At 33.9% G+C, this 20,471-nt stretch overlaps 2 protein-coding genes and 1 long non-coding RNA gene across 4 annotated transcripts in view; 1 reads left to right on the top strand and 2 right to left on the bottom strand.

The window, feature by feature from the left end:
- LOC100648205 overlaps positions 1–4,719 on the bottom strand; it is a 61,913-nt gene extending 57,194 nt beyond the window's left edge. For both annotated transcript variants that reach the window (XM_048406297.1, XM_048406298.1), the window contains exons 1-2: positions 2,182–4,719; positions 360–585 (exon numbers count right to left, since the gene is read on the bottom strand). In XM_048406297.1, coding sequence (XP_048262254.1) covers positions 360–585; positions 2,182–3,003 — 1,048 coding nt within the window. In that variant the 5' untranslated portion in view covers positions 3,004–4,719. The remainder of the gene's footprint in view (positions 1–359; positions 586–2,181) is intronic.
- Positions 4,720–12,413: 7,694 nt separating this feature from the next.
- LOC100642807 (icarapin-like) overlaps positions 12,414–20,471 on the top strand; it is a 55,395-nt gene continuing 47,337 nt past the window's right edge. The window contains exon 1 of the mRNA XM_003396180.4: positions 12,414–12,668. Coding sequence (XP_003396228.1) covers positions 12,602–12,668 — 67 coding nt within the window. The 5' untranslated portion in view covers positions 12,414–12,601. The remainder of the gene's footprint in view (positions 12,669–20,471) is intronic.
- LOC125385200 lies at positions 16,366–20,282 on the bottom strand. The gene is made up of 2 exons (XR_007224228.1): positions 20,099–20,282; positions 16,366–16,843 (listed from the first exon to the last, which is right to left on the bottom strand). It is a non-coding gene; the product is annotated as an uncharacterized LOC125385200 (long non-coding RNA).

Raw genomic sequence — 20,471 nt, 5'->3', positions numbered from 1 at the left:
CCAACGATATTCGCATGATCTGGCAATTCCATAAATTAAAGGTCCCAAAGCAGCTACAAATTTCCGATTCTCCCAGAACACTGATTTCAAAGCACCGGTATTTCCCTCAGAAAATCAATCAAGAGGTGTCGATCGGGATTCGAAAAAGGCGAGCCAATTACATGGTATTACCGGAGAATCGGCGTCCTCTTTTTTCCACCGAAATAGAGGAAACGATCTAAAGACGATTCGGCCTTGAGTGTTGACAGTTATACGAAGGCACGTCACAAAGTGAGTGGCCACTTGAACGTTGCTCGTGGACGACGAAACCCGGACGACGATTCTCGAAAGCGTGTAATTCGATTAGCATTACGACGTACTTGTTCTGCCGTCAGGTAACAGCGTGTCGAGTGCATTCAGCGGATATGCCGAGCAGGTGATATTACTGTAACGCCAGAATTCTCGTGCAGACAGTTCCAACATCTCCCGAAAGACCTCTGCGCGACCCAGCTGGCAGGCGAGCGTCAATGGGGTCAGTCCGGCGGCATTCACGATCCCATTGCGAGCAGGAAGCTTCGGATGACGGAGGGCATACCCGAACATGTCCTGCGTTATACAGCCGTGCTATTGTACTCGATTTAGCGGAAATCTTTCTCGATGGTCCAAGAAAAACAGACCAGTACGCTGTGTGGTCTCTTGTTTAAGATGGTATTCGTCTGCGTTGGGTCAGTGATATCGATTTTTCTCTCTTTTTTTATATATTCGTTGCAAGTAAATAGCGGATAGAATGTTCGTGCACGATATTGTAATATTAGATACGTAACATAACAATGAAATAAGCGATGAAGATAAAAAAATGAAAATGAATATTATGAAAAAACTTGCGATATTGATTGTGTTACGGGGGTTGAAAAAAATTTGTCTAAAATGTACACATATAAAAGCGTAATTCCTCTACTGTCTTGTTTTTCACTACCTTTTTGGTATTACATGTGTACGTATGTATAAGTAAACAAATCAAATGGTAGTTAATCGAGTTTTCGAATACTCGATGTTCCATTTTTATACACCGTCGCTTTGTTATATTTAATTGTTTATCAATGCAGCACTCTCCCGAAATACCTTTCGACTTGGTTGGATCATGATTTCCACGAAAACCGATATAACCTTGTGAAAAAATGCAGATAGTTACGAATAAAAAATAAAAAGGTCTGGCAAAAATATTGGTAAATTGCAGCTTGAAATTTTTTCCGATTTCTTTGAAAAAAATCAACATAGCGATCAATTTTTGACCAGTTTGCCAACAACTAACCTTTATTAAAGCGTTGTTACACCGGATAACCGAGTAAACTATTTTTAATTGCGTTATATGGAAATTACCAATACGCAAAATAATATTTATGGTGAGTCGATTAATTTGCCTGTTCGTTCGATATATTCTGTCTGATGTCGTGAATGCTAATTCGATTTTATCGTTTAAACCCGTATGAGGCTTATTAATCCTTTATCTCATAAAGCTTTTATGGCTAGACTAGTTAATTAAGTTTTTAAACACTGCGATTACGTCTACATTTGATAGATCGCGAAACCTTCTTTTAAATTGTCGTCGATATGCTTCCTGTTTATCATGTATGAATTATAGTTAGATATACTCATGCTATAGGACAAGGAATTCAAGTGCTCAGTGTTGTTTTAAAAATTTCTGTAGAAAACAATCGTAAGTTATTGTTCGAGGTTCTCTAGACATACAATTTTAAATAATAATAGATATTTCTTCTTCGAGAATTATGATGTGATGTTTATGCAGAATAGATGCATATACATATACGTAAGAAGTAGTTCTGTCAATAATTTGTTAAGGAAAATATCGTAAAAATGTTTTCATAGAGATCTTATACGACTGAATGTGGTATAAAAGATGTGGTGAAAATGAATCAGAAAAAATAAAAAAAGCATCACATATTAACTATTACCACGAATTGAACCTTGAATAACGATATATGCTTGTACAAGATATCGTTCGATTAACCAACTTACATAATATAGAAAAATAATATAGAAATAATATAGAAAATAATATAAAAAAATACTCCCGAAACAGTGAAATAGAAATATTCAAAGAATATTTTAGAAACAAAACTAATTCAAATTAACATTTGCTTAGAATAACGTACGATATAAACAAATTTAACAAGTACATACCAATTTATCACAAACGACTACCATATGTAGTATCATGTTCCCAAAAGAGTCCTGCTCGTCGGGATCAGCGCCAGAGTCGAGTAATAAGTTGTAAACACTCTCGTTTGCACAGCAAGCAGCCCAGGCGAGGGGATACTCTCCCAGGTATGCTAATCCCTCGTAATCCGTATTCTTAGCTGGATTCGTTCGTTGTTGGTCCCTAGGCAGGAAAAAGCTGCCTATCGCCCTCTGAGAAATAATCGCGCCCGCCTCCACGAGATCTTGAACCAGTTCATTATTGTTGTACGCGATAGCGAGATGCAGAGCGCTAGCGCCGAGGTACTCCTCGCCCTCGACTACGTCAATAGCCAATCGTGGAAAGCACTTAAGCAGAATACGCGCTAGTCGTGTGTGTATCCTGGTATCGCATATAATCAGGACATGCAGGAGAGTCTCTCCGAGTGATCCTCTATATTGCATCTGCCAACATGCTTCATGATCGTTCCATTGAGCTAGAGGATCGAACTGTGACAAAGAAGCCTCTATTGGCAGCACAACCTGCTCGAGGTCACGGAATTTCCAACGTAGATATTCCGCCCGATTGATCGCCTGACCCTTCCCATCTGCGTACATCAGTACACCGAACTGTTCCCTGATCAATTTTTCCACTTCCGCTTGGCCACCTTGATTGTACGACTCGATCAGCTCGCCACCCTTCTTGTAATTGGCCAGACGATACAATAGACATTGATCCTCGTCGCTTGCATGACTGATCACTCGATCAAGGATCGAGCCAGCATTCACCTGGCTACCGCGACCTCGACACGAGCAGACACCACCCATTCAGACATCCCTCTTTACGCTCTTTCACGTCCTCCAAACGTCTTTTTCTTGACGTTTGTCCACTCTAGATCACGCTTTTTCTTCCTTCCTTTTTACTTCTTACCTGCCACTCTCGATAGGCCTACGATCTTTCCACGATGCTTTCCTTCGGTTTATCAACTGCCAGCCGAATGGGATTCTCGTCGAGTGTTTTCAGGTATCCTCCAAGATAAGGGTTCTTCCATTTTTCAACAGTTCTATCCTGATGGACGGGGTTACTTCGCTGTGTGGCTAACCGTGATCGACTCCCCCACGCTGGATACAACCCTTGAGAGATTCCTTCGTGCCGACGAAAGGTGGCACACAGGTGGAAAACCGTTTTCAAGCTATAGCAACCAACAGTGTACGCCCGGTGGTAATCTATAAACAGTGCCTGGCTCCGCTTGACACGGGAGAGTCACTGGGTAATGTCTAAACTTTCGGTTCTGTGTCAAAGCCTATTTTTCTCGTCAATACAGCCTTGAATAATATTTCCCTAAGATATTGTTGTTCTACTTTTATTGTTTAATCTATTTTTTCAAAAGGCTATCGTAAGTTTATGCTTTTTCGCTTTTTCATTCCTTTTTCCTTGGAACATCGGCTTGTCGATAAAGTTTTCGCGTGAAATGCAGTTCGAGAGTGACGAGCGAATATTCGCTCCACTTTTCCTTCGCTCGACCTTAACACAGATTGTGACGTCTGAATATTATGTTCCCGCAGATAATTTTAGAAACCGATTAAGAGAGTGCGCAAAGCATGGAAGACAGTGGACGTGACTTGCAAAATATGAAAGCAAAGCTGCACGAAATTGACAGAAATATTCGCTTTTTGTGATTCCAGATTCATTTCATTATGTGAGATCAGAGAAAGCCGTGAGATTTTTCTTTTTATCGAATACAAGGAATTGTTACTGTCCGAAAACAATTTTTCATAATAAAAATTCAATTTTTCAAAATCATTGTCAATATGTATTTATATATATTTATAGATATCCATACATATAATATCAATTTTCTTCTTATTTCTTTTTTTATAATTTCAGCTTTTATATCAATTTTTGATCAGTTTTTTTTTCAATAACTGTTCATAATGAAAGAATATGTATCAAAGTACATAAATTTATTTTTTAACAAAATATAAAGGATCCGTTGTTAGTATGCATGTCTTCTCGCTCCTATGTCAGTTACATTTTCTCTTTACAACATTGAAAGTCTTTCTGTTTATTATCACGAAAGCAAGATTGGAATCTAAAAATTCCAAGAACATAGTGAGAGTAATAGAAATATTATGTTTCCCTCTGTGAAGACTTTCAACTTCGATAGAACTTTTAACCGCGATAGCAGTCTACGATGAATCTTTTACGGAAAGAAACGAACAATGTTATTCGACAGTGTGCTATGATTGCGTGATTGTGTCGCGACATATTGTCGTCGATTGAATGAATGGAACCACGGAAACGCTTTTCTGAATGGATATCTACGAGAAGAATAAGAGCAGATCACGTGCAAATCGTAAAAAAAGATCAATGAAAGAAAAATGTACATTTAGCGTAGTTTAACAACTTTTGTTTCGCTTATCTTTTTTTCGAAGAAAATAATGTTTCGTCTGTAGGAATACGTAACGAATTGACGTGTTCAGGTTATATCGTGAACGTGAAGAATGAATCACACGTTAACATGTACTTTTTTTTTTTTTTTTTTTTTTTTTTTTTTTTTTTTTTTTTTTTTTTTTTTTTTGTAAGGAAGTCAATGATTATAATTTTATATAATAGAGAAGAAATTAATAAAGTTGTATTTAAAATTTTCGAACAATTTCATATTAAATTTTATTTAGTTCATAACCAAGTGGCAAATTATTCAATCAATATCACTTGAACCAGTCGGAAGTTAGTCAACTGATTATGAAATATTTCTTGGGAATAAAAATAGAAACTATGGTAAGATGTCTTGGAGGAATATGCATTTGGAAACGTCCAGCCATTTTGAAGATCGGAAAGGAATCTTACAGTCTTAATGTAACTTAGCAATTACTTAAAGCAAACTTTACTATTCGCTGTCCATGAACTGTAATTCTTTTGTATAATTGTTTAATCGATAATGAAACATTGTTGAGTAAATTTACGTCTCACAACTTAATATATTTGTAATTGCGGAATTTGATAATAAAGTTTGGTTAAGAAGTAAAAAGCCTTTGAGCAATAGGAAAATTAGTTTTACCAAAATTTGTCCCAATCTTGTCAAAACTTAGAAACAGAACATACTAAATCAGTTATTATCAATGCGAAGATCATACAATACGAGGTAGTTCACGGTATTTCATTAACGAGTGAGGTCTCGTGGAACAATGAGTGACACTTTGTCACAATAAGATTTATTTTACATGATTACTAAGTAAATTACATCCAGAACGTAATCTGTCCTCGAGATGTTCAAAGTGACTTCCTGACAGTCATCGTATACAATAAAGCTTCTGAGTGTTTAAACGAATAATCAAAAACGAATAATCAAAATATTGAAATAATTGGAAGCCTCTTCGGAGAAATCATACCTTTCCTTCGTTTGAATAATTAATCAAAATTTTTTTATTTTAACGAAAGTTAATTCGCAATATTACGTTACCGAATCAAAGCATATTATTACTATGCAATGATTCAGCATCTAAGTACTTATAATTCCGTTATCCGTAAAATTAGAAAATTAAAGGAAGAAGGATTATTCGTATTACTTCGTAAAACTTTAATTAAACGCCGAAGAAATGGAAATACCTCATTCTGTCCGAATAACGTTCTTTTATTAAAATTTCGAACTACGACTTTCAAATATAACTCCGATAAAAATGGAAATAATCACAATTTAAAGGAAGCGAGTTGAAATGGTCGCGAATGCATTACTTTATTCTTTCCGCGAGCAAATCATGCAGTTCAAGCTCGAATGTTCTGGACACGTCACGATTTGCAGGTACACTGCATACAGTCAAGGAGAAAATATACATGTGTAAACGGTCGGTGTAATTACGATATTTTCAGTCGTGATGACTCAACATTTGCGTCGCACAATGGTGCTGGTACCAGTCTCAGAGAAGCACACTTACTATCATTGCACTATTAACCGATAATGAGGAGCAGCCTGACGACACATTATCTAAGAAATATTCAGTCGAACACTCTTCACATAAAGCTTTTGTCGTTGTCCATAGATACCAACCAATATCCTAATTTCTAATAAGGGAACAAATATTACCTTAAGATTACATTCCAGATAGTTGCGTAATCGTACAATCACTTTTTCTTGATACACAATTTCATGTTAAAGTAATTGTATATTATATACTACAATATAGCAGACTTAAAACTAGGAGAACTACTAAAGCGTCTAATGATATTATCAAATTGTTGGATTCTAGCCAAAATCTGCTGAACCTTCTTCAATTCCTGATATCTACAAAATTGTATTTAAAATTATAGACTGTTAACTGTGCTGCTTTGCTAATGACCTCCGCTGTTAAATATATATAATAAAATCAAATTATCAACACCGTTCGAAATAGCTGACTTGCAGTTTGATAAAAATATTCGACATATACGTATTGTTCACTAACAAAGTTACGTAGGTATACAGGGCATTTCGTTTAGTTGGAAACGATGGAATATTTCACAACAAGTTAAAGTTACCAAAAAATTGTTCTTACAGAATAGTTTTACAAATTCTCCAACCAAGTTTCCAGCAAAGATGTTTTTCTAAACACGTACAGGCTATTTCAGTACCTTCCCGCAAAACTTTACCGGTGTAGTCTATAACCAAAAATAAGAAAAAAATATTTTATAAACTCCTGCTCCTAAATGCTTCGTTAGAAGGTTACAATAAAAATATGAAACAACAATGGAATACTTTCTTCTTCAATATCACATGGGAGTTGATTATCGGTTCGCATTATAATACCATTTCAAATCGTAGCCTGTTATTAAGAATGCAAAATTGGCATCTATGGGAAATATAGTCTATTGTATTACCAATTTCTTGTTGGGAAATGGAAAGAAAACTGTCCTTAATTGCGTAAATATACGAATATAATAAATATATATAATAAATATAATAAATAGTAATTCTTTGCATTAACTCTTGATACGTATTAATTTGTGTTTCACAAACTTTTTCTATCACAGTTTCTCACAAATGAAAATCCATTGGTGAGATATCTGATGATTTTAGTGGCCAAGAAACAAAATGAGAATCAGATCACAGTATAATTGTCAGAAGGTTACTAAGAATTTAGAATTGATTAAATTAATTGTTTAAATGATTAGTTAAGGTTTATATAGCGATAAGTAAAGAGTAAGATTAGAATAAGTATAATGTAAGGAAGGCAATTATATAGAATTTGTAAGGAGTCATGCATAAAATCGGGAGCTTGTCGAAGCCGAAAGCCAAGAGGTAATAAATATAAATACAAATACAATGTAGCATTCTTCTCTTCACCTTGCTTATAAAATATACTGGAAAAGTTTTGCGGAAAAAACTGGGACTTGTATACAATTCTTTTTTTCTGAGTCAAGCTTCATTTCCAAGAAATATTCCTATATCATTAATTTTTTATCCATAAAATGAATCGCGGTTGTACCTACAGCAAGTTAAAATCCGATTGCGTCATATTAACATTATTCACCTCGGGCACAATACAGTTACTGCGATCACGTAGACTAATATAGACTATTTTGTGAAACTGGGTAAACAAAGAGACCTCAGTGGAAATCTTGAGTCAAGCAAATAAATTCAACGTTGTGACGAGAATCCTGCGAAAACGTATGTATACCATATTTAACAGCGAAATTCGTTCCTCCTTCGTTTCATCAAGCACTACGATTGTAATAACGTTAAACATTTATCTCTTATTTGTGCATATATACATTTCCACTCGCAAATTATTACTCGCTAACGACAGAGAAATCCAAGTTTACTGCAACTACATGTACAGATGTTCTCTGAGTTAACAGCTCTGCTCGTGAATGAGAAGTAGATCTTATACGTCTATAAAATGGAGGAAGTTTATTCGAACTTTGCTCGTAGATCATGATATCTAATCTCTAATTTCGTTTACACGCAAGAAATTAAAATTATAGATTACATATATCGTTGTTCACTATTGGAAATTGCGATTATCGAAATGAAAATTATTAACAAAAAACTATCCTTACTTGGAACTAATATTTATAAGACTAGTACTTTTTGAATTTCACTTCCTGTAAGTGATGTAGCGATAATAACGAGTACAAAAGTATAGCTAGAAAAAGAAAGAAACTAAAAGCAGAAGACGGAAATAACAGTGACACAGGTGAGGTAAACAAAGATAACAGTTATCGTTTGAAATAGCAGTTAAAATAGAGTGCTTTAAAAAATAAATGGTATTAAGAGAATATTTATATTAATAACATCATTAATAGATTAATATTATGGCAATGAGCACAAAGATGATTTTCTACAAAATAATTTAATTTGAACCTACTACATAATATCATACATTATACACGAAACATGTAATTACAGAAACGCAATCTGTTCCGTTTTGTTATTCTTTAAACTAATCGAACGAAGTACAAAAATCGTATCTCGCAACCAACGGTGTATCACTTCGTTTCTGCGAGTGGTGCAACTGATAAAACGGGAAGATAAAAAAAGAACAAAAAAGAATAGAGAAAAAATAAAGAGGAACTGTCGTCGTTGCAAAAGAGATCATACTAGAAAGGCATTCGCGACGAAGATCAGGATATCGACGGGCACAATCGTAACACACGGCTTTATGGTCTCCGATAAAACACCGGAAATCCTCGTCCATTTAGAACGCAAGCCACGTTGTTTACGACTTTACGAGACACCAAATTAACGCCGACGCCTGATCTTCTCTTCGAAATAAATTTACGTCAACTGATGATCGTTCGATTCATTGTACGCTTGAATTTCACGATTTCAACGAGTCATTACGGAGAAACGCCGCGAAATGGAGGAAGTAAATCGTTCAAACATTATTACAGGATATCGGAAAATTGGTAACACTGCTTTGTTGCCTGGCCTATCGCAAATCGATTTTATTTTATTTTTCAAATCATTGTCCGATGTGCCTTTGTTGCTATTAATATAACACATCAATTATCGATGATCGCCACGTTTCGAACATTATATCGAATTCTGGCGAAAATATTACGTAACCGTCGAACACGTCACGTGCGTAAATTTTATTCAATCGCATTATGCAAAATCGCAACGAAAATGTAATACATATTTCTCGAACGATTTCGCTTTGTTAACTCGATGCACGATCAAACCGATCGCTCATGGTTGCTCGAACACCATTCCAGATTTTCTACGTTATAAATCGTAATCGTACACTCGACCGGAAAGATCGGAGAAAATGGACACGAAAAGAAAAACAACAATAAAATACGAGATCACGGTCGATCCACGGGGCGCATTTTCGCGAAATCGGTGCTGGTTTCCAAGCAAGTGTAGCATCTCGAAAATTCGACGGAACATACGTGCAATGTCGTTAATGAAACTTCCCATTTATATTCCACGACCGTATGATCGTTTAACGTGCGTAGTAACAGCTCGCATAAGTACTCACGATTCACACTGTAGGCCATTTACTTGCACGATCGTTTGAGACATTCGCGTATTCAATGACCTGTTGAAATTGCATCATTAGCTAAGAGGAACTACGTGGTTTCGTCGACAAATTCTCCATTCGTCGACGATTACACGGTCTTGTTTGTATCTGGTTGCAAAAAAAATTGCCACGTTGTTGAATGGCTGAACTCGTTAATAATGACTTTTGAAATTCATGAAGTGTCACACTTGCACATGTTCGATGAAAACAAGGTTAAAAGTGTACACTCTTCTTATTCTACGATTACAACCAGTTATTGCTATCGCATGTACAGTTAACCTTTCCTTGTGGTGATATGAAATGATCAATTATATTTGCATATCTGCAAAGGTATCCTTGACGTGAATTTTTTACGTAATGTTTGTAAAGATGAATTGAGGTAAACTGTAAATCGTAGAACGTGCAAATCAATCTGGCATGAATGATTGACATTTAAATGAACAAGAATTTTTTAATGAAATTGTATTCATTCGCAATGTTATTGAAATTTTGCGAACGTTTACTAAATGAAAACTTCCATTTTGAATATCACGACGACATTAATTATTAAATCGTGTTTCTAATGTCTTATTCTACTTTATATAGCGATATATTTTGCATATTAATGTGGTTACGAACGCTAAATATGTAGTGCGACCACCAACCACATTTAGGTTATGTTACTTTATCCTTATATTATTATATTAAATAATATAAAAAAAGGAACAGCGTATTCAAATTTATGGAAAACTTACAAAAATGATAGACACCAATCTTAATAAATTTATTTTATTATAGTGGAAAAGTGGTTATAGTGGAAAAGAATGTTTGTTTCACTACTAACCTTCATTACTATTCCCTGCATCATTGACTTCTAAAACATCTTGTACATCATCTTGTGTTAGGGGAACACGGAGAAATCTAATTCACCTTTGAACCAAAATGGACTGATTACCGCACATAACAATTCAAGGTAGACCAACGCATATACAGACATCATTAGTATGTATGTAGTTAATGTAGCTATACATACCTACAAGTACCGGAGTACCGAGTGAGATTAATTATCTTCGAAACATTACCAAGGTTATTTGTAATATCGGAAATACCAAATCATTCGATAATAAATAATATGATTGATGTCATTGTTTCCTATATCTGAATTTATTTCCATGATATATAACATTACCTCGATATTTCAAGAAAACGAACAATACGTATTTTCGAACGATTGTAAGCAGGGCCGTTTACACAGAAGATGTAACAAGGTTATACAGGAGCCCCGGAAAAAGGACAAAATAATTAAAAAGTAGAAAATTAGAACGAAAAGTTTTTAATTGGTTAAAATTAATTTCATTTTGTGAACTCGACCAGAATGTGTGCAGAATGATTAAACGCACATGTAATATTAACTATTGATAAAAATATAAAAAATTGAAATTTTTTCAATATTATTGATGATATAACAATAAAGGGTTACATATTTAAATATGTTAATGTTTATTTTCTTATTTTTTGATGTTATTTTCTTTATTATATCTATTTTTCTTCATTTTTTCAAGAAAATATGCTTTTTTTGCAGATAAGGAATTATTTGGGACTAATATTTCTTGCAAATAATATTTCTTGCAAATATTTCTTACAAATATTTCTTCCAAAATATTTCTTGCATCTGGCCCTCTTATTAAATGAGCCAATCCTGATTAAAAGTAAGTGAAACGATGAAACTGATTTATGTATGTACATAATTTCATACCACTATAATTAACGGCACACTGTGATTATATACTGATTGGTTAGAAAAATTAAACTCATGAATAAACCGATGCTACCCATCGATGAATTCGCAACATCAAGGATCTGTAGGAAATTTACCTTCCGTTCAATTATAAATATTTCCTTTGGCAAGAATGCAATATGATATTATAAGATCAATTATTTCAATAAATTGTTTTATATAATAGAAGAAAATGATTGAATATTATTATGTACTTATAATATTTACAATATTTTATTCTACCACGATAATATCTTGGATGAATTACATTTGATTTTTACAAATAGCTCCTCCATTGCAATGAAATCTAAAAATAGAGATTTAAAGAATTATTAACAGATTTCGTACATATACGTGTAGTATAATCTCTTACCTGACGATACAAACACGGTCAAGCGGAATCAGTAATCCTGTATTTGAAACAGTAGTTATTGAATTTCATTGCTATAAAATTTTCCTCGATATTCCAGTTCAGATGCGCATGCATAATAAAGGTTGCAAATATAATGCGTTAAGTCCATTTCATAGAACAAATAACATAGCTGTGGCTGACTTTTACGTCTTATAGTATCATTAATTCTCCAACGTATTTATTGCAAATAATCGTAGCTAGTAGTTAACGTAAAATCATACGTTAAAAATTCGCAGAATGGAAAAAGAACTTGTAACTGTAAAAAAACACAGTATCATCCATAGTGTTCTCTATCATTATCACATCAACAACATCAGTTTGCAATTCTCTATAAAATTAATCATAAAGAATAGTCGCGATCATTCTGTTTACACAGTTGTTGAAGACGATAGCGACATAGCAGAATGTATTATAGTAGAATGTAAATTAGTAATACCGGGAAAAAACGTTGTGCTATGAGTCAAGCAGCGCGCCGTACAGTCACGTGACCAATGGTTCACGTGATTACGGCGAGGTACACGATGATTGGTCGAGCAGCAGGCAAACGATCACATATAGAGTGGCGCGAGACAAAAGTCGTAGTGCAAAGCGTCAGCGAGTTTCAGTGAGCTGGTTCTGTGAGTGACCTTGATCCCCTCGCGAGTTGTGTGACAATCTCGTTCGCAAGAAGCCGAACCCGTCAGTACTAATCGAATCATCGTTGCAGAAACTTACCGCTAGCGGCTTTTCTAAATCAGCGCGACAGGAAAACAAAAATGAAAACCTTTGCTGAAGTTCTACTCGTCGCGGCGTGTTTCGTCGCATATACGCACAGCTTCCCCGGTGAGTACACAGTTTTGTGGTTACTGCAAATAAACGAAAAAGCCCCGACTTTTTCGTCTGCAGCATAAAAATTCGACACGAGTGACGTACGAAGGGACAATTTGCCCGAGACTAATTATGCCGACAGATGGATCCGGTCACGTTCGACGCTCTGTCGTTATCGTTGTTTGTCTTTCGGGATTACCTTCGAAATTAGTTTCTGTCGACCCTACAACGAATCGAGTTTTTCAATTCGTTGTTCTCGAACAACTGAATAATTTTCCGAGGGGAACGGACAAGTGAATAAAGAGTCGCGCTCGATAGAATTCCTTGGCAATTGCTAAGGTCATATTCGTGATCTTGTAGCGTAACAGCTGAATAAATGCTGTTACGAGCGAAAGGAGCATGCGTGCACCGAGTATTACGTGCGGGGGCGCAACGTATAGACAAAGGTATAGAGTGTTCGAAAAGTTAGTGCTCATTCGTTAATCGCAGCTTGTTTGTTGTACATGATGAAACGTTCAATTTTTAGATTATATTTCCTTTTTTCAATCGTTAATACTACAATTATCGGATTTGGGGATTGGGAAAGTTTGTTTTTCTTTTTGTATTATATGTATATTTTTTATAATACTTCCATTTAGATTTGCTTAGTATAGGCTCTATATTTTTTTAGTTATTAATAGCTTTAATGTTAAAATATTAGAAGCTTTAAATTAAACGTTATTAAAATAATGGATGCCGACTTTATATTCTATAATGTAAATACATATGTATCTACATACATACCTACATATATTCGTGACGAATAGACGACTTGAAATATTTACTAAAAATAGTTCAGGGAATAAACCGATTCGGTATCGTGTGTGACTCATCATAACAATCGCGCCGACTCGAGACATCCAAAACAAATGCTTGATCAACATAGATCGGTTTCGTCAAACAATATCAAACAAGCTGATCGAATCAAAACATTGTTCTTCTTATTATCAATGACACACACGATATTCGATATTTATCTGATACAAGACTTTCGAAACTTCTCGGAACGTTTGACTAATACATAGTACGATGTAGAGTTATATAATAGTAATAGAGATTGATCTTTCCGGGGGGTTAAAGAGTACTATGCATAGATAATAATAATATAAATCGAGTGCAACATTAAGGAAAGATAGATTCATTCGTAAAATCTCGTGAATATTTTTCGTTTTAGTTTATATCTATAAATCTTTAGTTCTCAGAAAACTTGTCATACTTACTCATTATATTTCGCTTTATTTAGTATTGTATTATCAGATGCATATAATGCAAATGGAATAACAGATTTATAATAAATTATACAGAAATTAGAGACAGTGAAAAGCATTCAATTCCTGCTAGATATTAATAGATATCCTAGTACTTACGATCGGCAGTACATATGTATATGTATAAATAGTAGTAATATACATTGAATATATCAATAGACTATATGTATACATTAACGAAAGATAGACTTATTAGTAAAGAAAATCTCGTGAATTTTCTCGCTTTAAGTCTACAAATCTCTCGTTGCCGGAATACGTAGGCGCGTACATATTTGTAAATGGACTTAACTTTTCTCATAGTGGGCATTTTCCTGCCGGAATAGTGCCATCTTGCTATAAAACTTCGCAAATCAAGAACTGCGTCGGCCTGCCGTTGTTTTACACAGTTTTATGCGAAAAGTTGTATGCAGTATGGCCGTACACCCAAATAATCATTTTCTCCTTCTTCTTGTTGGTAGAAAGTGAGCCAGGAATATTGCCAATTGGCATATATGTTTATTTTATTTCTTTTGTAGTATAATTCGTGCCTTAATGTGGCGTATAAATTTAAACTTGTACGTTTTAAATCTTGCCTAGTGTTGCGTTATTCTCTTAAATACGTTGCAATTCAAATTGCTTCAACGAAGTTTCCCACGATATTAGTCACATAATTTTATTGCTTTTTTTAGCGTGAAATCATTTTTTGAATATTAGAAAATAAAGAGAATATGGTAGTTAAAATATTATGGACGATTACCTACTTAAATATCGATATCTTGTTATCAACTTATATTTGTTTACGTATAATATTTTGGATTATTTTGTAATACAGGTTATTGTCTTATGTTACAATATAAGTAATGTAGTTTTTGTGAGAGATGAAATTAAAATAATGGATTTTAGCACAATAAATACTTTATGAAAAATGGATATGAAATAAAACAGGAAGTTGGTAAACAATTGTAGGAGATGAGGTAAATTATACTAATAATTAATAAACAGATAATTGTTTATTTAAATGCATTGCTTACAACATTAGCTTGAAAAATATTTCGTGAAACCATTTAAAAGAACAATGTAATGAGAATTTGTTTATGGTAGATACTAATGAAAGTTTAAGCTCTAGAATAAAAATGTATAAGTTTTAATGATTAGGCTCCGAGTAAACTTTTCAAATTCAAAGCTTGAAGAATTCGAAGTGTGTAATATTGATTTTAAAGTTCATCTAACATTCCTGACTGTTCCCATCTTTTCAATGTTCTGAGAGATTCGATGGTTTCAAATACATATTATGATTTTTCCAACTAATTCAAAAGACCTTGCAGCCTCGAAAACGTTCTTCCAAGAATATCTTCCAAAATTGTCATTAAAAGTGACATGATTGAAAAGAGCTGTTTTCACTTTCATATCCACGTTTGCATTTCAGCCAAATTAAAGTGTTTCAAAAAATGTACAATCCTTAAAATCCTTTAAGTAATTTCTCAAATATAGCATTGTTCTTTCACAATATCATTACTGATCTTTAACATATAGTACACATAATCTAGTATAATAATTTACTTTTCTCTTTAAAATACGAGTAATGTTCTCACCTTGTCAATTTAGAAATAATAAACAAATCAAACTCAAAAATCAAATTATTTGACTGATTACTTAATATGCATACCTACAACAATCATCGGGTCAATTTAATAATTAATTTAATTTAATATGACATTATAATTAATGTCACAATTTACAAAACAAGCAGAGGCAATGTGTTTTACAGAAGATCGCAAGAAACCTAAAGTTCAACACTTTTAATGTAAATTTTGAGTTTATTCACATAGGTGGTGAATAAATAGGAGCTCCAAACAGATAAACAAAGAACAAAAATAACTACTTTGTAGTTAAAATTAAAATAGTCTGAAAGCTTGATTAAAACGAATGATTAACATAAACAATCTCCGTTTTCGCACGTGAACCGTCAGTCCTCGTTTCTTTTTAAGCCGATTACATCGTAATACGTATTCAAAGCGTTGATTAAGTTCTCGCGTTCGTCTCGACAGTTTATTCATTACTTCGTTCTTCTTTCCCACATGCATAAGGCTAAGTATAATTATATAGGTGTTATAACAGTAACTATCGTTATTAATTTAATAATGCAAATAATTCATTAAAACTGACTGTTAATCGATAGTTTATTTTATAAATGTCATTAAGTTTTACCATATATCTAATTAGACTGAAAGGGAATTATTTACTATATGCCAACAGGCAATCGATAATTCTGAAAAATTGAAAAATGTTAATTGCAGCATTGAGAAAGAAACAAGAACGATAAGTAAAAAATAGCGTGAGATAAAATAATTGATAAGATAGTAGTTAAAATTGAATTGATAATTGAACTTTATAGTTTGTAATAGTGTAAAGTAAAAAGTAAAAAGTAAAATTTTCCTTGCTTTATTTCCAAAATAGTGGTACGCGATAAAATTAGCTTTGACCAAAAATCTGGATGCGTGTCCAGTGTCCAAGAGGGAAAAAAAGTATTCTGTCGCAGGAAGAAATTGCCGAGTGGTATTGTTGAAAGTACTTTGGATCGTTTATGAGGTAGAAGACAGCCCAGAATAGTTGGCGGAGTATCCGAGACTTGTAGATCCTGGTATGAAATTCACTTGGAGCGTGGACTTTGCTAATTAGTACCGACGTCGTTTTTGCAAGCTCGGAAGAACGGGGGAAACTGGTTTAATTGGTGCCATTTCATTCCGAAGATAATTGTTCGGATGAATTTCCGTCGAACCGGAGTTTACTCCAGTTGTGTTTTGATCCAAGTTTCCTGTCAGTCAAGATTTTGTCGCGCCGTGTGCCGGGTTGCTTCATTATTCCGCAAATATGCCTCGCATTGTTGTCTGTCCTGATGAAAAACTAGGGGAAAAAATGAGAATTGCCGGGCTATATAGGTTGCAGGTCGAAAAGAAACAAGCATCGTTATTGTATGCTTTCGTTGACCTGTTTCTATTTCTTTCTCTACCATTAAAATTTATGAATTAATTGCACGTTTCTGTAGTGCATACTTATCATAGTAAACATAATTTCAAGAATGACAAGGGACGATAACAGGTATAATACTATGTGATAATAAGCTATTGAAATTATGATTAATGCTTAAAAATTTATGCTTTAAACAATTATATGCAAACTGAGAGTTTACGATGAACATTTTTGTCAGAAAATATTATTTTGCACCATTTTTAAGGTCAATTTACATTTAAGAAACGAGTAAATGGTAATTTTAGTTGATTAGAGATTTTGTACGATATTATTTATATGTAAAATGGGAGTCGTTACATTCTAGCAAAAGATATTACTTTTTAACTGTCGTATTTTTATTTTATAAATTAAATCTATTTTTGTGATAAAATCATGTGATTGTCTTTTTAATTAATTTTTTCTAAACGCATAAGACGCAAATCCGCAAGCCATAAGTAAGAAACTATTATCTCCATAAGAATTTTAATAGTTTTAATTTTATCCGAACATTCCAATGCTTTCAATATGGCTTTGATAAACTCCAATTTGCTCAACACATACAGATAAAAATCTCTGTGAAGCATATATTCACCAACTAAAGTGTATTCAAAGTAATTTATAGACCGTGTCGTATTGTAGTTAACTGGATCTTTGGGAATGCATATGTATTACACCTGATTGTTAGCATACTTATCATCGGTATAATTTTTTGATGATTCATCGGAAGTGACTGAAGAAATTCATACACTATGTATTAATAAAGCACAGTTTACATTTAAACATTTATAATTTCTTTTTATATCATCATAAACATTCGTAAATTTACATATATTTCATGGTTATAACATAGTATATTGATATACTTTACCAATTTCAAAAATATTATATTCTGCTTTAATTTCATTATACCGTGAGATAATTGAAGCCTGCGTTGTTTGTCAAAGGCTATCCATTTCGAAAACTCTTGTACTATATTCTATTTATACTGTATTTAATTTTGTTCAGTACCACTTACAATATTTTAAACAGAAGTTTTATTTTCATAATTTTTCTAAACCTCCAAATAAAGAGTCTTCAACGCGATGGTTTAAAAACAGATCTGCGAAATACAAAATCATACAGCACTTGCAAAAGTACGTAAGAAACGTCCAGTTAGCACAAGTCCCAGAATCAACACAGACGAAGACTAAATTAGATAAAGGTGTGTACTCAACCAATCACATTTTTATTCTTACTTCCATAAAGGCTATTCTTTGTGTCAACGATACGTTTGAAAATAACATGACAAATATTTTACCATAAAATTACTTGTGCCGTGAAACAAAATTAATGATAAGGAAGTTAGATTTAGTATATCGAAGATTTTTTTCGATTTACTTTTTACGATTTATTTTTTTTTCGACTTTTCGCATTGTAAGTCAAATTATATTCTATTATGTGAAATCATAGTTTAGTCAAGATTTGCGAATCTGCGTTAATTGAAAAGTCATGTGTCTATATTTGCATGTAATGTGCTTCTAAATTTTTCAGACATCTTTCATAATTAGTAATGATCGTTCTGTTTATAAAACGGAGTAATACTTATGTAAAGCCAGTTGCAAAATTATTTTAGATGTAAAAATGCTTGGTCATTGCCTTTCAATAAAGGTTATATTGTACGAATCTTATTACAATATAAAACGTTGATGCTTTGAAGTGCACAAAATTTAATGACACAATCATTTTTCTCTGTTCAAAGAAATTTTCGGTGATTGACCTTGCAGTTCCCTCAAAATTCGAGGCAACGCCCAAAATTGCACATCTGTCACGTTCAGGTGTAACACGAGGTCTCTCACATTTTCAGTTTTTCCATAAGCTTTAGGACTTCTCAACATGACATTCTATATAGCATGACAATTTCTACTTAATAATTTCACAATTTTTGCCAACTTTTCTGGATTTTTAAACCACTTTGATTTAGATTAAATTTAACTTCATATTTTTTGTCTTTTTTTTTTACCACCGAATATTGATATTCATACTTTCGTTCATCTGGGATTAATTCCGCTCGGACGAAGTTTATTTGTCGTGAATCGCGCAGATATACAAATTAATTCGTAACAAATGGGGTGAAGGCCTCGCTAACCAGCATTTAATTATATCGCGAATAGGATACGCGACTAATTACTTCCGACATCGTTCAATCGTTAATTAATTTATCCAGCATGAGCCGACTGGTTAGGTATTGTCTTTCTTTTTATATGCCAACGAACGTAGCCAGGAACGTTCAACGTCCACTTATTCCTCTATCTCTGCACACGTATTTACGCATCCGTTACGAACGTAAATGGATGTTTGCGCTTCCTCGCGCCGTTTCGTGTCACGCTCACTTGCTCAGTTTATTGTATACGTACCTATGCTCGCTATCTACCTGCTTAATAACCTTCCACGTTGAAACGCGGTACAACAGCAAGAATATGGGATCGAGCAAGCTTCGCGTTGCGTTGAATTTTAATTTGACCATTGTAATCAGCGTGCGCTGAACTATTTCATTCAATCTACTTCATACTCAACTAAATAGTTTCTGAAAATTGGCTGTGAAAAATCTCAAGGTTTTATTACGATTTTGACATTTGTTTAACGCGACTGCCACGATAGTCATTGGTAATTTATTACGCTGTTGAGGGCTAACAGAAAATAAATATCAAAGTATAAGAACTGTGTTGCTTGTATTGGTACACAATGACTGTATATATACTTATTAATGAATAAACAGTTTATAACTGTTCGTCATCTGCAGACCAGAATGTTAAAACGCCGTATCTCTAGAACCAGCACGAATCAGATTTCCGTTACGATTTATTCCGCTTTGTCTAATTAGTTTCGAGAGCTATTAACGGATTATATAATTACAACAGATATTCCTTCGCAAAGATTTCTTCAGGGTATTCTACTACTCATAAATTTCAAAATCCATTCAATAACTTAAAGCAACATAATAGTTATATATCATTTCAACGTTTTCTATTAAACGTACGCCATTCTTCATTCATTCGAACAAGTTTTATCTTTCTACTATCACATCAGAACAAAACTTCAGCTTAATACAAGCCTAACAGCACGAATATATCCTTCAAATAACTCGAATAAAACTTCACCTTGAAAGCTTACTTTGACAACTAGTAAAAGCCACTAGAATGATCCATTGTCTATCCAAATCAGCCATTCAATCAACTTAAACTCTTCACCTATTCTACTCAACTCTCAGTCAAGTCCAGCTCTTGCGATGTCCTCGACCAACTGCACTCGACGACGTAGACTAGAATATACGCTGCCATTTGGATAAACGATTACGTGATCTTCTCGTGATAATGTAACGTGTACCTCGTACACAGCCAGAGCATGCATACACCTGTACCTATATATCCGTAGACGAAAAGCAGCCACGAATTATGAGGAACTCGGTATTATTTTTCTGTCGCGAACAGCCGTTGACGCAGTAGTGTGTTCTCGGTTTGCCTTGAGTGGCAGTGGCAGCGCACAA

Source organism: Bombus terrestris, chromosome 6, assembly GCF_910591885.1.
Source record: "Bombus terrestris chromosome 6, iyBomTerr1.2, whole genome shotgun sequence".
Classification (NCBI taxonomy): domain Eukaryota; kingdom Metazoa; phylum Arthropoda; class Insecta; order Hymenoptera; family Apidae; genus Bombus; species Bombus terrestris.
The sequence above is the reverse complement of the archived record's forward strand: the minus strand, read 5'-3'. Positions and strand labels throughout refer to the sequence as shown.